The following is a 15,779-nucleotide window of genomic DNA, read 5'->3' as shown; positions in this document are numbered from 1 at the left end:
TTATATACGGTGCAACATACCTGCAACCAAAGCCAAAGTCAAGCAAAAAATCATAAAACACAATTCAAATCAGTCAGTGACATTGTTTACTTCAGGTTACTTCATACATTTATCAAGACATGAATCAAGTTCAGCCTTTAAATTATGACCTTTTAGGGAGTTTATTCTTAGCGTGTTTAAAACATAGAAGCAAAGGACAGACTAAACAGAACAAAAACTTAAAACCATCACTCATCTGCATCAGCTACGGGAAAGGAGAATGCTTCTGAACTGTATTTATAGCGTACCCTGGGTGGGTCCTGCTGCAGAGCTGTCAAGTAGCTCTCAAGTGCCAAGCGGCGACGGTCATTCAGCAGCGCCTCCACCCGGGCCATGTGGGTCTCCACCAGCTGCTGCCGCTCGCTGGCCGCCTCCTGCTCCAGAGCCTCCACCTTCTCCTGGAAACGCTGGAACGTATAGATATATATTTTTAAAAAAAGGATACAAAAAACGTTGGGTGGTTTGATACATGTCCTGTATGTGCATGTCTTACCTGGATGACGGCCTTCTTGTCAGCACGGGGAAGATTCTTAGCTTCCCTCTCGGCCTCCTCCCACTCTCTCATCACCTGGGTGCAACGAGGTTAATGCAACTTGTCAACTTTATCTTTGCACATGTTCTATCACAGGTTGATTTTACACTTGAGTGAAACATCTCGTTGCTCTTTGTGCCGTGGGTCTTTTTTCACGGCTGTCTAAATGGTAGAAAATCTGACATTTTACACGGCTATGAAAAGATAACATCTGGGCTGTGGAGGGCAAATATAAGATCCTTCCGGTCTGTGTCAATAATCCTTTTAAGAATGAGAATGTTAAAATGGGGAAGTGTCTGGGTTTTTACCACACAGGGGGATTCATGTACTAGATGAAATGAGTGTGATGAAGACAGTAGAAAGTCCCAAATCAACAGTTTCTGTTCCCTTTTTGGCCAGCCTCGTCCTCTCTGACTCACCGGGTGAATGAGTTCCACCCAGGCCTTTACCAAACATATGACCCAACAGTATCTGTAAGGATGAAGTCAACTGCATGAAATCAGATGATACTGCGGCTGAAGCAACCCACGCACAAAAAAAAAAAGCTATCTAGAGCAGTGCACAAACTCTGGCAAAAAAAGTGGAAAACAGCGCTTTGAGAGCCACTATGTTGTTAGTGTTCCTGTCTGGAGCTTTGAAACTGTGACATTGCTGTAGACCATCTGGCTCTCTGCCGGAGCGCGAGCCGGTTGATTAAAGAACGCAATTAAAGTTGAATTGGCTCGGTCGGCATACCCGGGAGGGATTTAAAAAAAACGCACCTATTCGTTTTTACTTGACACACCTTTTCTCCCTCCATTTTCTATTCGTGTGTGTGTGTGTGTGTGTGTGTGTGTGTGTGTGTGTGTGTGTGTGTGTGTGTGTGTGTGTGTGTGTGTGTGCAACTGTTCTAACTGCTTAGCAACCGTTACTTATTCATGTGTACACAGAGACTGCTGATGAGCTTTGAGTCTACTGAACTATTAAAAAAACATCAACAGTAAAAACATAAAATCCAACATCCTCATGTATTCCCTTTGCTTGCTTCCTTCCTCTCCTCTCCTCTCCTCTCCTCTCCTCTCCCTTAGTACCTGGGACATCCTCTCGCGGTGCTTGGCCTCCAGGCTCTCTTTAGCCTTCTGGAAGTGGGCGTGTTCGTTTTCATCAGCAGGCGTCTCCAGGTAGTGGTCCACGGCGTCGGGGGAGCTGGGCGTGGCTGTGGGTACTGCATGAAATGGAAGTAGAGGGAGAGAAAGAGGAGGCAAGGGGATGAAAAGGCTTCCTCTTTTTATTGCACGCTTTTATTTGGAGGATCTGGGGACAGAGCCTGAAATGGGTTAATAGGGTTAGTGTGAGATCGGGAGAGAAAGAAGATAAGATAGCAGCTGTAGCTGGAAGCCAGCACCCTCCAAATAGCAAACAAGTAAATGCTTCAGATGACCCGTAGTCTTTTGTATCTCTCACTTATGTAACTTCATTCAGAGCGTGATGCTGCTCCCATGCCAAAAAACACTGACGTTGGAATTTATCCTCTGGGCTCAAAAGCACGGACTGAATTTTGGTCGACTTACCAGCAAGAAATAAAAAATGGACCACATATTGCGTGACACCTGGATTTAAATCCGTGGAAAGTTGATTATCTTTCACAAGTCTGCTATCAAGAGTGTCTGGAGATACGTGTGTGAATCTCTTTGTGTGTGTTGTGTGTGTGTGTGTGTGTGTGTGTGTGTGTGTGTGTGTGTGTGTGTGTGCGTGCATGTGTGAAGGTCGCACGTCATGTGAAATCGGTTATGTCTGATGAGAGCGCATGACTGCACAAGACACAAAAACAACGGAGCGATGTTATTCACTTCGACCTAAGCCGAGTGCTTGTTAGCCTCTGTTCCTCAAAATCATTTAAAAGGATCAGTTCACCTAAATTAAGATTTCTCACTCACCTCTGGTGGTATCATGGAGATAGTTTGGGTTTTATCGATGCAGGTTTAGAGCTGTCTGTCTCTGAATTAGTTCAATTCAACACAACTTGTGTCCTTGTTTCATTGGGGCTAATTCTTTGGTTGACAGTAATGAAAATTGAAGCAGGGAGGTGACAATGTTCATATTTTTTTGAAAATGTGTGCACCAAACCTTTAACTTCTGTACACTGTGCTTGAAAGGGTAATCAACAAACTCCTTGATGCAGGTCTGTCCCAAGTTCAACTTTAAGGAATTGTGAACACTTCCATTAAGTGGACAAGCACTTGACCAAACACTCGTAGAGAACCAAGAAAACCTTCGCTGTATGATTACTTGGATTATTACTGTAATTATCATATGCCTTGTATTTACAAATTTGCTAAAATACCAGTTGCGCTGAAACTGTGAATGACTGATAATTGACCTCACAGACAAGTGCAAAGTGTGTTTGTGTTTCTGTTGGTTTGTGTTGTGTTGTGGTGGGGGGGGAAACAAGACACTGCAGCACTTTCTCACCTCCACTATACTCAGCAGAGCGGAAATCCCACACCTAAACACACATGCACAAGCACAATCACACCGTGGATAAAATTAGATCACAATATAGGGAGATGGAGATAGCATGACTCCATTTTGCTGCAGGACAGATCGTGCACTTCCTGACTGAGACGCGCACACACACACACACACAAACACACACTCGCACGAATACCAAGCAAGGTCACTGAACCTTACACAACACTGAAATCAGCATCAGAGCCAAACACTTAAACCGCCTTCTGCTGCCCATCTATAACACACAACTCCACTCTGAGCGCACACACTTGCACACAGTCTCCTGGTAATGGAAAAAAAAAAAAAGAAGCCAGATGAAAAATAGGTTGGCAATCCAAGACTGAGCAACTATTTGAGATCCAATCACTTCACTTTGTGACTGAATGATCAAGCGGCGGGAAATACTCTTTTAAAAAATACTTTCTTCTTTTAGAAATACCTTAAAGCCAAATATAGTGACAAGATTTGAAAACCATCAAGCAATCGTCCTCGTTTTCGCCGTCGCCATCGATAATCAATGATCACGATGTGATGTAGAAGGCAGGTATGCTCTGAGAGTGTCATGATGCATTGATGAGTTTTTACCTTACCGTTACCTAGTAACAGGTTTTACATTTTTAAAATGGCAGAAGGGTAATTTGACATCTGATTGAAGTGAATGTAATGAACCTATATTTATAATGTTAGCAAGCATGCAACGCGTCAGGGATGTAAGGGCCGATGTGCAGCGAGGTGAGGATTAATGCTAAATAATTCGTGCCTGGATGGCTTTAAAGCTCTTATTCATGTTAAAGAAATACATTACATACATATTATGCCCATGAAACGACTGGAATCATAGAAATGACAGTGGAGGCTCTATAGGACAACAACACTGTACCCATGGCTAGAAAGGTCTAACGTGTCATTGAGCCTTAAAAGCCATCTGTCCATGAAAATGAATCCTCTGTATCGAAGCTTTGTAGTTGGAGCTGCCTCCACTTTATTCTAATGGAGATCAATGAATTAAACTAATTCCGGTATTTTGAAATATAAAAACTCTTCACTGAGGATTCAGAAAAGCCATGTTGTAAATTTATTTTTATTGCTTTAGCTTTAATATTTCTGCTAAAACATGTCTCCAGCTCTGGAAAGAGAACTAGGTCCAGCGGTCCAAAGAGAAATGTAAATACCTCAACAAATAGAAGGATACCAGCCCAACAAACTGGGCAGTGAAGGGAACAGGCAGCGTACAGACGATCAGGTTGGTGGCTTTAAGAATCCACAAGGGATTAGTCTGTTTTTAGTGCAAACACATTTATTTGTGACAGACACAGAGAGAGGTGGCGAGGAAAAGGTTAGCCAGGAATGGAGCCGACAGGTAGAGGCAGCGTCTAAAAGAGGAGCACACCGAGCAAGAAACTTCTGAGCACCTGGCAGCTAGTGGACAGCTTGGAAAGACGGCGAGTATAAGCAGGGGGTTAGAGACAAACGGGCAGCTGGCCGAGGTTTGCCGCTGTCATGGCGGGACTTACGGACGCTGCTGCAGACAGACAGGCAGTACTCCTCTGAGTCAAAGTTATTCCGGTTGCCTCCGCAGCCGCCGTAGATAAACTGAGCACAGCGGCCCTCCTGGTGGTCAAAGTACCAGCGGGACAGCATGGCCCGGCATGGACCGGTCTCTGCATTGGCCCAGCACACATCTTGGAGGACACACACATACACACCTCGTCTTCATTCACAAAGCAGTACATGGCCACAGGAGTCTCTTCAGCTCACCAGACGCCATGTAAGTGCGTCATTGTTTTGTCGAGGTTGTGTATAAAAATCTCAAGTATGTTCACTTATAAAATATGCCACTAAAATCCAAGGACATATTAAAAGAAAATGCTTTACAGTGGCATGTGAAGAAAGCCAAGTTAAAATTTACAAATTAAACACTAAACTGAAGAAACAAAGCCTGGAACAACCAGTTCTGACTCTAATGGAACGTAGCTAATGAAAGCTCTGAAATGACAGATGAGCACAATGAGAAAAATGACAGCTGGGAAATTAATTGGTGAAGAACATGAAGTTCAATTGTGTTTAGCAAAGCATAAAAACTGGAGAGAGAAGCACGTTTTGTATGTTGTCCTACTAAGCTATTTCCACCCTAATCTAAATGAAAAGATGTTTAAAAGGGACAGTTAACCCCAAAATCCAAAATACATATTTTTCCTCTTAACTCTAGTGCTATTCATCAATGTAGATTGTTTTGGTATATAATATAAAAGGTAATGGGATTATATGATACTGGGCTTGTGGTGCTCAAATTGCTAAAAAATGTATTTAAAACTCAAAAGTCTCTTTCCAGAAATCATGACCTAGTTACTCAAGATAATCCACAGACCTCTTTGTGAGCTGTTTCATGTAGGAACTAGTTTCTTTCTACTGAACTACACCCGCCAACTGTAACACTGCGCAGTAGGAAGTACACAACTTACAACAAAAAAAAAACAATCTACACAGATAAATAGCATTACAGGTGCATGCATTTTGGATTTTGGGGTAAACAGTGCCTTTAAAAATAAATGTCCAAGGCTTTTGATAATGAAAACATAAAATGAGGGCTATTTATAAGATGAGAACCAAAGCTAGACACACGCCTACGTAAGAAATGCTCCTCACCCCTGACAACCTCTTCCACAGACTCGGTGGTGGTGGTAGTGGTGGTGGTTGTCATGGCAACATTGGTGGTGGGCTCGTCGGCGTCATCGGTGTCGTCGAGCGCGTCGACGATATCGTCGTCGTCTCCATCCTCCTCATCCTCGTCTTCCTCCACCACCTCCTCATCCTCCTCTCCGTCTCCGTCCTGGTCGTTGTCCAGCACGTCCTCTTCCTCCTCCTCTTCCTCGTCATTTTCCTCAGCCACCTCCTCGTCTTCCTCGTCCTCCTCTACCACAGATGGTCTGGCTTCCTCTTGCTGCTCCGCTGGCTCCGGCTCCCGCACCATACTGGGAGGGAAGCATGGATGGAGAGAAAAAGGGGAGAGGGGGGAGGGAAAGGGAGAAAAATGAAGGAAAGGGAGCAAGGGGACATATGGAGAGAACAAGAGCGATTGGGGGAAGGGGAGGTGACAGAGGGAGATGGATGAGGAAACAAGGTGGATGAATGTGAAGGAGGGAAGGACAAAGACTTTAAATTAGAAGCAACCTGCAGTTTACTTCCAAGAGGAGAAATATATCCTTGTGTCAAAGGTTGAAAATGAAAGTGGCAGTATCTCTGATCATCTGAGCGCTGATGTATTACTCTGCTGCTGCCTTGCCCTCATTTATTCGTGTGTGTGTGTGTGTGTGTGTGTGTGTGTGTGTGTGTGTGTGTGTGTGTGTGTGTGTGTGTGTGTGTGTGTGTGTGTGTGTACCTGTTGTCAGAGTAATCAGTCTCCGCTCCGCCCCACCAGACATCGGAATCATCAGCGTCCTGCTCGGCGCTGTCGGCGTCGCGCTCCGCCTCAGCGGGACAGCACACAAACTCCACTCCTCGGAAACGGTCGATGCCGCACGGCAACAGCATCCCGTAGTCGTGGAGATTCATGGTGCGGTCTCCGCAGGACTACACAGAGACACGGGACGAAAAAAGACACACACAGGCAAAGGCTAGTTCAGTAACTGTGTGTTCCTGCTACTGGTTCCACTAGTGTTGGTTTCGGTGCGTGCTCACCTCCTTGGCTACGGTGTGCCAGTGCAGGTGGCTCTCACACTGGTCCATACGCTCCTGGTGCAGGAACTTGCACTTGTCAGGAACGAGCAGGGCGTCGCTCACAAACTCTCCCACTGCATCAAAAACAACATCCATATTTATAATTAATAAACAATAGGAAGCTTCAGCCCCGTTACTCTGATTGACCGAAGACAAATTTCAACATACACTGATGACTCCTGTAAAGCATAGCTGACTCCTTACTCCATAGTTGCTATGGCAACTATTATCTCTTGTAGTAGCCACAGGCAAGATAGAGATCTTTTTTGCTTCTCCTAAAAATTGAACATATATGGGACTCACCCAGGCAGCGGTAGGGCACCACGATGTGGACGTGACTGCGACACTGCTTGCGCCCCTTCTTGCACCAGTTCTGGATGCTGATTGGCTGGTTGGCCTCCACCACATTGGTAATCTGGAGCTCTGGGTACACCTACACACACAGTATTACATTTATGGTAAATAAAACAAAGCTGAATGAGGGTATAGTTTCATCCGTGTGTTGTACAAACATTTTTGGGCCAATTTCTACTAATTTACTGTCTTTGTTACATAACATATTCTGCTCCATTAATTTAGGAATATGTTGTTTTCCAAGATTTTTTTTATTTTTTATTGTTGCATTGCAGTGTTCCCGGTCTCTGCTTGGCTGACTCGGCTGTGTTTACCTCCACGTTCCTCTCAGCCAATGCATGACATCTGCCTCTGCACAGTATTCTTAGTCGACGTGTCATCCCTCTCCAAACACATCACCCTTCCTTCTTTATCGCGACACCCCCCCCCCCCACGTTTCCTCTCCACTTGTGCCTTTCCGAATGCAGAGGAAAATAAAAATAATTCCATAACCTTCTTGGTTTTGTGACACTCTCACATTTACAAGTCGCCTCTTCTATTTGGCTTCGGGCAGGAAAACTCTAAGTTTCTCCATATCTCTATTTCTCTTTTTGATATTTGAAGTTGAAAATATTGAAACAGTTTGAACCCTGGGACCTAAGGCTGATTCAGTAAGCATTTGTTTGTTATCACAGGATTTGTTATCGGTGGTAACAATGGAGGACTTAACTTCCCTTTAGTCTGTCTTACAAGCTTTCCAGAGAAATCTCATTATGCCTCACCTCTGCTTATCAGACAACTCCCTTTTATCAGCTTGTTCTCTTAACACAGTTTAGTCATGCAGTGCACTGTGGAAATATTCCCAAAATAAGTGTGGTCTTGTGGTTGGAGGTTTTCTTCGGCCGAACAACAACACAGAGGTTCACTGTGTTGCGTTTGGTCTGGTAAGCTTTGCGCTGCCTAATTAAAAGCCATCCAGAGCTTTTAAAGCAAAGTCACATGGACGTAAGCAGCTTGTTTACTGAGCTGAGTTTCGGCATCATGTCATCCTGCCAAATTGGGGATTTTGGTGAATAAAAACAAATCTGCTTGCAGTTTCTGTTACCCACTCATGATGGACTTCTGTGCTCTTAAATTCTCTCAAACCAGCAACAACAAATTCCTCAACTGTAACATCCTTAGCACTTTGTGTATTGGGTAAATTGGTTCAGATTGTAAAAGAGGACAGAAACTCAAGCATTTTTTTTGCATACCAACTCTGTTCTCACTTACCCAAACATACCAAAAATGAAAAGAGTAAATCTGCTAGAAAAACAAAGATAATCTAATTTTGCTTGTTGCACTGCTACCTGCTCAATCATTTTAATTTGCTCTAAGAGACTCAGCTTAATGGCTGAAATGTAAATTATCCGACCCAAAGAATCCAACTAAAATGGCATGACTATAAAAGTTTATTATCTAGGCTTATTGCACACTCAAATAAAATAAACACTGGGTGATTACGGTTTATATATTCCATATATCACAGCATACAGAAGAAAATGAGAGCCGTTTTCAAGGCATGTCACACACTGAAAATTATGATTACAAGCAAATTACCTCTCCAACCCCTGCTGCAACCTAAAAGACACTTGAATTTTACATTCAGTCTATTATTGTTTGTTCAATACTATCTGACATTCACCTTTTCAACACCCCTTTAGGCTTGTTAGTATAATACATACAATAAAGATTCATATCTGCTGTAAAGGGTGGATTAATATGATCATGTAATATCAGACTTAATTAATTCCACAGGGGGGGGGGAGAGATAAACAGTTACACCACTCCCAAAACTTTACCTCCTGGCAGTACTGCAGGATGCCCTCCTTGGTGCCGATGCAGCTCTTGGTGCCCGAGGGGTCCGGCTCCCACTTGCCGCTCTGCACGTTGATGTGCATGTTGAGTTTGCCGCAAAACATGGCCACCTGGGGCTCTGCCAACAGGCCCATAGAAACATCTGTAGGCACCTAGGGGTGGAGTGGGGGTGGGGGTGGGGGTGGGGGAGGAGAGAGACAGGCGAGGGAGAGATTTAATGAGATGTACCGCTCATGTCTTCTGGAGCACTTGCGCTGAAAAATGCAAGACGGATGCAATTAAATTTCATTACTCAGATAGAGGGGAGGGGGGTGAGGACAGGAGAGGACAGGAGAGGAGAGGAGAGGAGAGGAGATTAGCCTTAGATGAAAAGTAAGATGAGGTAAGCTGGTTTAAGATGAGAGGAGCAGTGAGAGAGAGAAGAGGGAAAGAAAGAAGAGGAAAGCTGAGGATGAGGTGTTAGCGAGAGAAGTGAAGGAACAAATTCTTCTCTTACATTCTAATAACATTTTTGCTTCCTTTTCTGTGCTCCTATAATCAAACTCTGTACAGCGCAAGGCCCGTGTTCATGTTTGCCATTGGGTATTGTCAAGTGTACAAAAGAACTCACTGAAAAATGCTGGGTGAACAGAGCAAAAAAAAAAACCAAAAAAATCTGATGGACATCAAAAATCAATAGCTTCGGAGGAATAAATTGCCTCAAACTACAGGCCTGGAGCAATCCAATACACCTTCTGTTGTTTATGATGTTCATGCACCGGCACACACGCACCCACTCGATCTCCCTATGCAATACCATTTATGGAAATAGTGTACATCTCTGTGCCCATGCTGGCTTTTTTTTCGTAGACGGTACAGTGTTTATATAACCCTCTGTTGATTCATTTTGGGTTTGTTTCTCTCCGTCAGTGCAGCAACCCAGAAAGCAAGCTGGCTGGAGGCAGGGAGAGTGCGTGTGTGTGTGAGCAAACATGTGTGCGACAGAGAATGCCTGCCTTTGGCATGAATGTTTTCATTTTTGTGTTAATTTCTGTGTTGGTTTTTGCATCGGTGTGTGTGTGTGTGTGTGTGTGTGTGTGTGTGTGTGTGTGTGTGTGTGTGTGTGTGTGTGTGTGTGTGTGTGTGTGTGTGTGTGTGTGCCACATTGCTGTCTGCCTGCGTTGCATACGGAGGTTTTGTGCCCCCTTAGGAGAGGAGGTGCAGACAAACCACTGAATGTCTGCATTGTACTGGCAAATGAGCTAGAACAAAATGGGAGGGAATACAGGAGGGGGCGAAAAGAGAAGTAGAGAGAGGGAGGGAGGAGGAGAGGGACTGTCGCCATTGTGTGCTCCCTAATCTTGTTAATGGTTTTGAAGGCCCTGGCAGGCAAACAAATGTTGTTTTGTGAGACGGATAGCATATTTTTTCCTCCAGACTTGATTCTCTCCTAGTAGCCGGGGGCATAAAGTCCTCTTCCAATATGAGAACAGCTGGGGGGGGGGCGCATTGATTTAGAACAAGTTGAAGCTGGAAACTCAAATGTTTGGATCGATTTAGCAGGCATGTTTCTGGTGTATCTGGCTTTTATTATATTCGATTTAAAGACATTGACAGGATTCATACACTTGGCAGAAGAAGACCAGACAGCGTTCTCTGTCTATTATACATTTTAGAGTGGACCTATTATTTTGTACAGCCTCCACGAATGATCTGCGAGGGTCGGTGGGGGTTGTGACAGCTGCAATATATAAATTATAGTCACAAACGGAGAATCTTTTCTATCAATCAAGACAAGCTATCAGTGTGTCTGTCAGTTGACAAATGTCCTACTTTTAAGAACGTCGCCCCAATTGATGATTTAGTGCCAAAGTTCATCAATCTGCTCTGATGTCATGTTTTTTTTTTTCATGTTATCATGAGAAATGTTGCTATTCATCCACTACTGGTAAACACAGGCTTTGCTTAAGAGTTGTCATGTATTCTAAAGACCTGGTATGAAGCCTATGGTTGCTCAATAACATACTCAAAACAAGTTCACGTAAGTGTGTAATGAAGCTGAATATCTATATCATTTAGATGTATTGGTTTGCATTTAGTTGCATCTGCACAAATAAAGGAAGCACGAGCCAAAATAAAGTGTACTAGTTGGAGGTTCAGCCATGTGCTGCAGTCAAATGAGGGGGAAAAAGATCACAGATCAGCTCACACTTTCACGTGTCATGCATGCACCTGCAAAGTTCACAGGCCAACATGCTGCGGCGGCAAGGAAATCAGTAAATCCCCCCCTTTGGCTCCGACACATGGCAACTTAACACTGGTAGCAATCAGTGTTGACACCGGGCCATCTGCACCACGTTTGGGTTATTTAGAGGTTTTGCCGCTCGATTCCCACACTACCATCTGTGAGTGAGGAGCGCCCAACGGGGAGCAGATCAAATCCCATCCTGCTCATTAACAGTTAAACCCAGGGCTAAGTGGGAGCAGAAACTTTTCAAATAATCTTTCATGAGGAAAAAATTTAAAAAAAGAAGTTGTGTGCATGTGTGCTATCTTTTAATTAATTCACTTTCCTGGTGCCCGGTTTCATTTTGACCTTATCCGCACACCCTCTGGCCTCTTCCCTGTCGCTTATTAAAAGAGATAAACCAACTTTCTCTCCGCTCGAGGCACAGGTAGTTCAATCTGAGCCAACTGCCAGCTGACATTCAAATTCTTTGTGTCATCCTCTTTTGGTTGGCAAATCATATCCTCGTCCAATCGCTCCCTCTTCTCCTTCCTGCCTCTCAGCCTCTCCACTGCTATCTCTCCACCGCTCTGTCTTCTGCTGAAGGGGGGGGGAGGGGGAAGCGGGTGGTGGTGGCGGTGGGGTGGATCAGCCAAGCATTCGCTGCAAGCTTATAAATCAGAGTCCCAGGATGATGTAGGAGGCAGGAGCCGGGAGGAGAAAGTGAGAGGAGGAACAATAACCACAATGGAGAGAGACGGGGAGAGATTGGAGAACAGATGAATTGGACAATGAGCCTTCGGGCTTGAGCAGAAGGTCAAGCGCTCTGTGAGACAGAAAGGATGTGGGGATGGAGGGCTGGGGACAGAGAGGGAGGCTGATGGAAAAATCAGGGAAGGCTTAAAAATGGGGAAAAGATTGGTTATTCTGGTGGTAGAAAGGGGCATTCTAGTAGAAAAGAATGAGTGCACCTTCGGTCAGTTAAGCTCCGTACCGGCTCCGTCAACAATTTCGAAAAGAATTCTCCGTAGCAGCGACGCCACTGATTATACTGTGTGCACAAAATAAATTACTGCAATCACGACGGGAGAAAAGATAAGAACAGTGAGAGGAAATGACTTTTTTTTTGCAATGCTGGGATGCTAGAATCTACCCTGAGTGAGCAAGCAACAGATGGACACAAAGAAAGACAGACGGACAAAGAGTGAGACACGTCTGCAGCAGAGCGGGAGACAAATGTATGTTATAGAAGGAGACACCAGGCTTCCCTCATCTCCTTCTCTCTCTGTCTTGATCCTAGCTCAGCTCTGGTTCACATTTCTACCACTCTGCCAGCCGGTCATCCTGCAGGGAGGGGAAGGAGCGGTAATCTGGGCACTGAGGATTAAGTCGGCAGCCTGGTCAGGAGAAATATCCCCCTTTGGTCTCAATCTGGCATGATAGCCATCACCGGAACGACAGGGAATAAGCCAGGGGGAGAGGAGGCTGATGCTCCATCAGATTGACTCGGAGTCAATTAACGTCAGCAGAAACCCCGTCACATATCGCTTGGCGTGCTACTTCTCCCGCAAACACAAATTACAAGTGATGCAAAATATAAAACCCTGATCCATCAAAAATGTTCTCCTGCTTCTTGCCGCTGTTATTCAATCATACTAGTAGATGAAACACATGGGTTGACAAAAACGAGAGCAAAAAGTTGCGGGCGACGAAAAGCTGGCAAAGTCATAAAAAATTCCCAGAGAAAGAGAATTGATGCTAGGTAAGATTCATCCATCTGTTTTGGTGTGTTTTTTTTTTATTTTTTTTTAGAAAATGGCAGCAAAATCAATTCAGCCATGAAAAGAAAATACAGACTTAAGCTACTGGGCCTGCTGACCCATATGGGACCACAAAATTAAGTAGCAAATAGCCCGTGTCCAAGTTGTTAAAGCTTGGCATGCAATGATGGCTTTTAAACTACACAAAGCGTTCAATGTCCTCGTAATAATTTGAGGTTGAAATGGAATTAGTTTTACCCCGAGGGAGGCTCGTAAAAAGGAAAACAGACAAACAAACAATCTAATAATGTAATGCAATAACATACAAGTTTGTAGTACTAAAGCGATTAAAGTCAGATTATTTGCTACTGCAATTTGATAGAGTGGTTCGCTACCCCAAGGAGGTTTATGATGAGCTCGTGGCTGCGGTCCGCATGTACCGTCCACACGTGTGTGATTGTGTTACACCCTGATTCAAATCACAGTTCCCATCTCAGACAGGCGACCTATTTCCACAGCTGGAAACCATGACCTAGATCACATCCAGGCAAACCTTAGACACACGCAACAGGATCTTTGCCTCATCAACATGGGTCTGAGTGTCATATGTTCTGCCTTAAAGGATTAATCCGCTTTATCATGAGATCCTCACCTGGACTGGTTTAACTGCTTGTTTGTTTATTGGGTTGTACTGAATAGGTGGAAGCCTCAAAGCTGGAACGTTGACATTTGAATTTTAAAATCAACATTTGAACATTGTACAGTTTTGTTTTATGTCTATTCATTCTATTTAAACCCAGTATGTCTGCAGAGTTGCAAAAAAAAAAGATCAGGCTACATTATATAATTAGTATTATATTATTTGTAGAATTAGACTCCAATGCTGTTATCGACTGGTGTGATCAGAATATTTCCAATAACTCCAGAGAGTTGTAAAGTCCAAAAGTCTGGACTTATTGAAAAAAGATAGATTTTATCAATTCCAAAATATTCTTCTCCAATCCATAGTTTTCCCAGCCGTCAAAAAGCTGTTTGCTCTCCAGCTTGCCAGGCCCCTGCATTAACCGAGTGGTTTAGCAGTGATCCAACAGCACCATAAATTACATTTATATAACCACAGTAACTAAAACCTGTTAAAGACGTCATCAAATATGACAACAAACCTCAAAAGAGGCTTTAAACGCAAAAAAGAAAAAAGCCCTATTTGTTGTTTCTTGCTTCGTCATAGCAATCTCAAAGTCCCCAGATCTCAGTAATTACTTTAAAGAGAGAACAATGTTATCACAATTTAAATAAATAATGAACCCCTTACAAGCTTGTGTCCCCATTGACTATTTTGACTTTGGGATAAAAACAGAAATTAGTTACAAAATATTCAGCCAGAAAAAAATATTTTATAGTCTGAATTTGTGGCCCCTCACCTCTCAAAGGCGAGAACATTCTCATCGATCAATGCAACTGCGCAGCACTTCCCATGTGTAGGAGTCTGTAAGACATAATAACTCTTCTTCCCTCCCTTTACATAAATTGCACAACCATTCCCATCTCAAAGTCATTGTGTAGAGGGACTGTAAAATGTGCTGATATGTGTGAATGAGCCCGCTTACGCCTGGCGCCCTCACAGATGTGATCGGCGGCACTAAAGAGCAGGGGAAAAAAGCCAGGGAAGATGTTTATTACCCATTAAATGTAAATGGAGGGTTGTCAGAAAGAGAAATATTGCATCACACGCTTACAAACTGCAAATAAATCCTTCTAGACACACACATACCATGTATCATCTCACTTGCACACACACACGCACAATCTTTGATGTGTCCCCTCCATGGGCGCTGGTCCTGCGGTGCTATTAATTGTACAGTCTTATCTGAGTGGCCCAGGCCTGCCATGGGGAGTTGGGTGAAGGTGGTGGGGGTGTTTTGAGGGGGAGGGTCTCTTAGATCATCTCTCATCCCCCAGGGGGGACTCCCTGGAGGACGAGATGTGTCGCAGAGACACACACACACACACACACACACACACACACACACACACACACACACACACACACACACACACACACACACACACACACACACACACACACACACACACACACACACACACACACACACACACACACACACACAATCTCTCTCTCTCTCTTACTAGCACACATCTTTTACAGACATCTTTGTCCAAGCTAGCCGCTAACAAGACATGGCTCTATTGTCCGGTGTTGGGACACACTGTGCTACAAGATAATGTCAACTGATGACATGGTTAGCAATGGCTCAGACACACAATCACTACGTGGAGCATCTCCTCCCGCGACTGGCACTTACACAATGCAAATAAGGCCTTTATGGTGTTATCACTGGCAGCCTTTAAGCATTTACGAGCGGGATAACGCGTTATGTGACACGGCAAACTTATATAGCACCGCTTTGGCTCATTAATCACTCAATCGCGGTGGAATGGAGCACGGACCCCGGCTGTCTGTGGCTTTGTTTACAAGACGCATCGCAGCGGGAATTTCGTTTGCTTAGCTGAAGAGGATGTGTGACGGCTGAATTAGATAAGACTGGCGCGGTGACAGGAGTGCTCCACGCTGGTACGTGCACACTGTGCTCCACGCACACACGTGCACACTGTCCAGACACACACACACACACACACACACACACACACACACTCTGTAATCACCTTGGCAAGCAGGCCCTGCTGTTACTTAAAACCTCCATATCATCTTTGACTGGACTCTAAAGTGTGAGTGCAACGCTTTCCCACTCTGGTGTGTGTGTGTGTGTGTGTGTGTGTGTGTGTGTGTGTGTGTGTGTGTGTGTGTGTGTGTGTGTGTGTGTGT

The 15,779-nt window shown here is 44.2% G+C and overlaps 1 protein-coding gene across 2 annotated transcripts in view; it reads right to left on the bottom strand.

Moving 5' to 3' along the window:
- Positions 1 to 15,779, bottom strand: part of appa (amyloid beta (A4) precursor protein a) — a 32,192-nt gene that overhangs the window by 7,382 nt on the left and 9,031 nt on the right. The window contains exons 2-10 of one of the 2 annotated variants that reach the window (XM_054624073.1): positions 8,953 to 9,120; positions 7,082 to 7,211; positions 6,740 to 6,852; positions 6,441 to 6,631; positions 5,708 to 6,033; positions 4,576 to 4,743; positions 1,642 to 1,775; positions 533 to 607; positions 288 to 446 (exon numbers count right to left, since the gene is read on the bottom strand). In XM_054624073.1, coding sequence (XP_054480048.1) covers positions 288 to 446; positions 533 to 607; positions 1,642 to 1,775; positions 4,576 to 4,743; positions 5,708 to 6,033; positions 6,441 to 6,631; positions 6,740 to 6,852; positions 7,082 to 7,211; positions 8,953 to 9,120 — 1,464 coding nt within the window. The remainder of the gene's footprint in view (positions 1 to 287; positions 447 to 532; positions 608 to 1,641; positions 1,776 to 4,575; positions 4,744 to 5,707; positions 6,034 to 6,440; positions 6,632 to 6,739; positions 6,853 to 7,081; positions 7,212 to 8,952; positions 9,121 to 15,779) is intronic. The other variant, XM_054624074.1, reaches the window with a different exon arrangement.

This window comes from Anoplopoma fimbria, chromosome 22, assembly GCF_027596085.1.
Source record: "Anoplopoma fimbria isolate UVic2021 breed Golden Eagle Sablefish chromosome 22, Afim_UVic_2022, whole genome shotgun sequence".
In the NCBI taxonomy this organism is placed as follows: domain Eukaryota; kingdom Metazoa; phylum Chordata; class Actinopteri; order Perciformes; family Anoplopomatidae; genus Anoplopoma; species Anoplopoma fimbria.
Note: the sequence above shows the minus strand (reverse complement) of the source record. Positions and strands in the feature narration are given on the sequence as shown.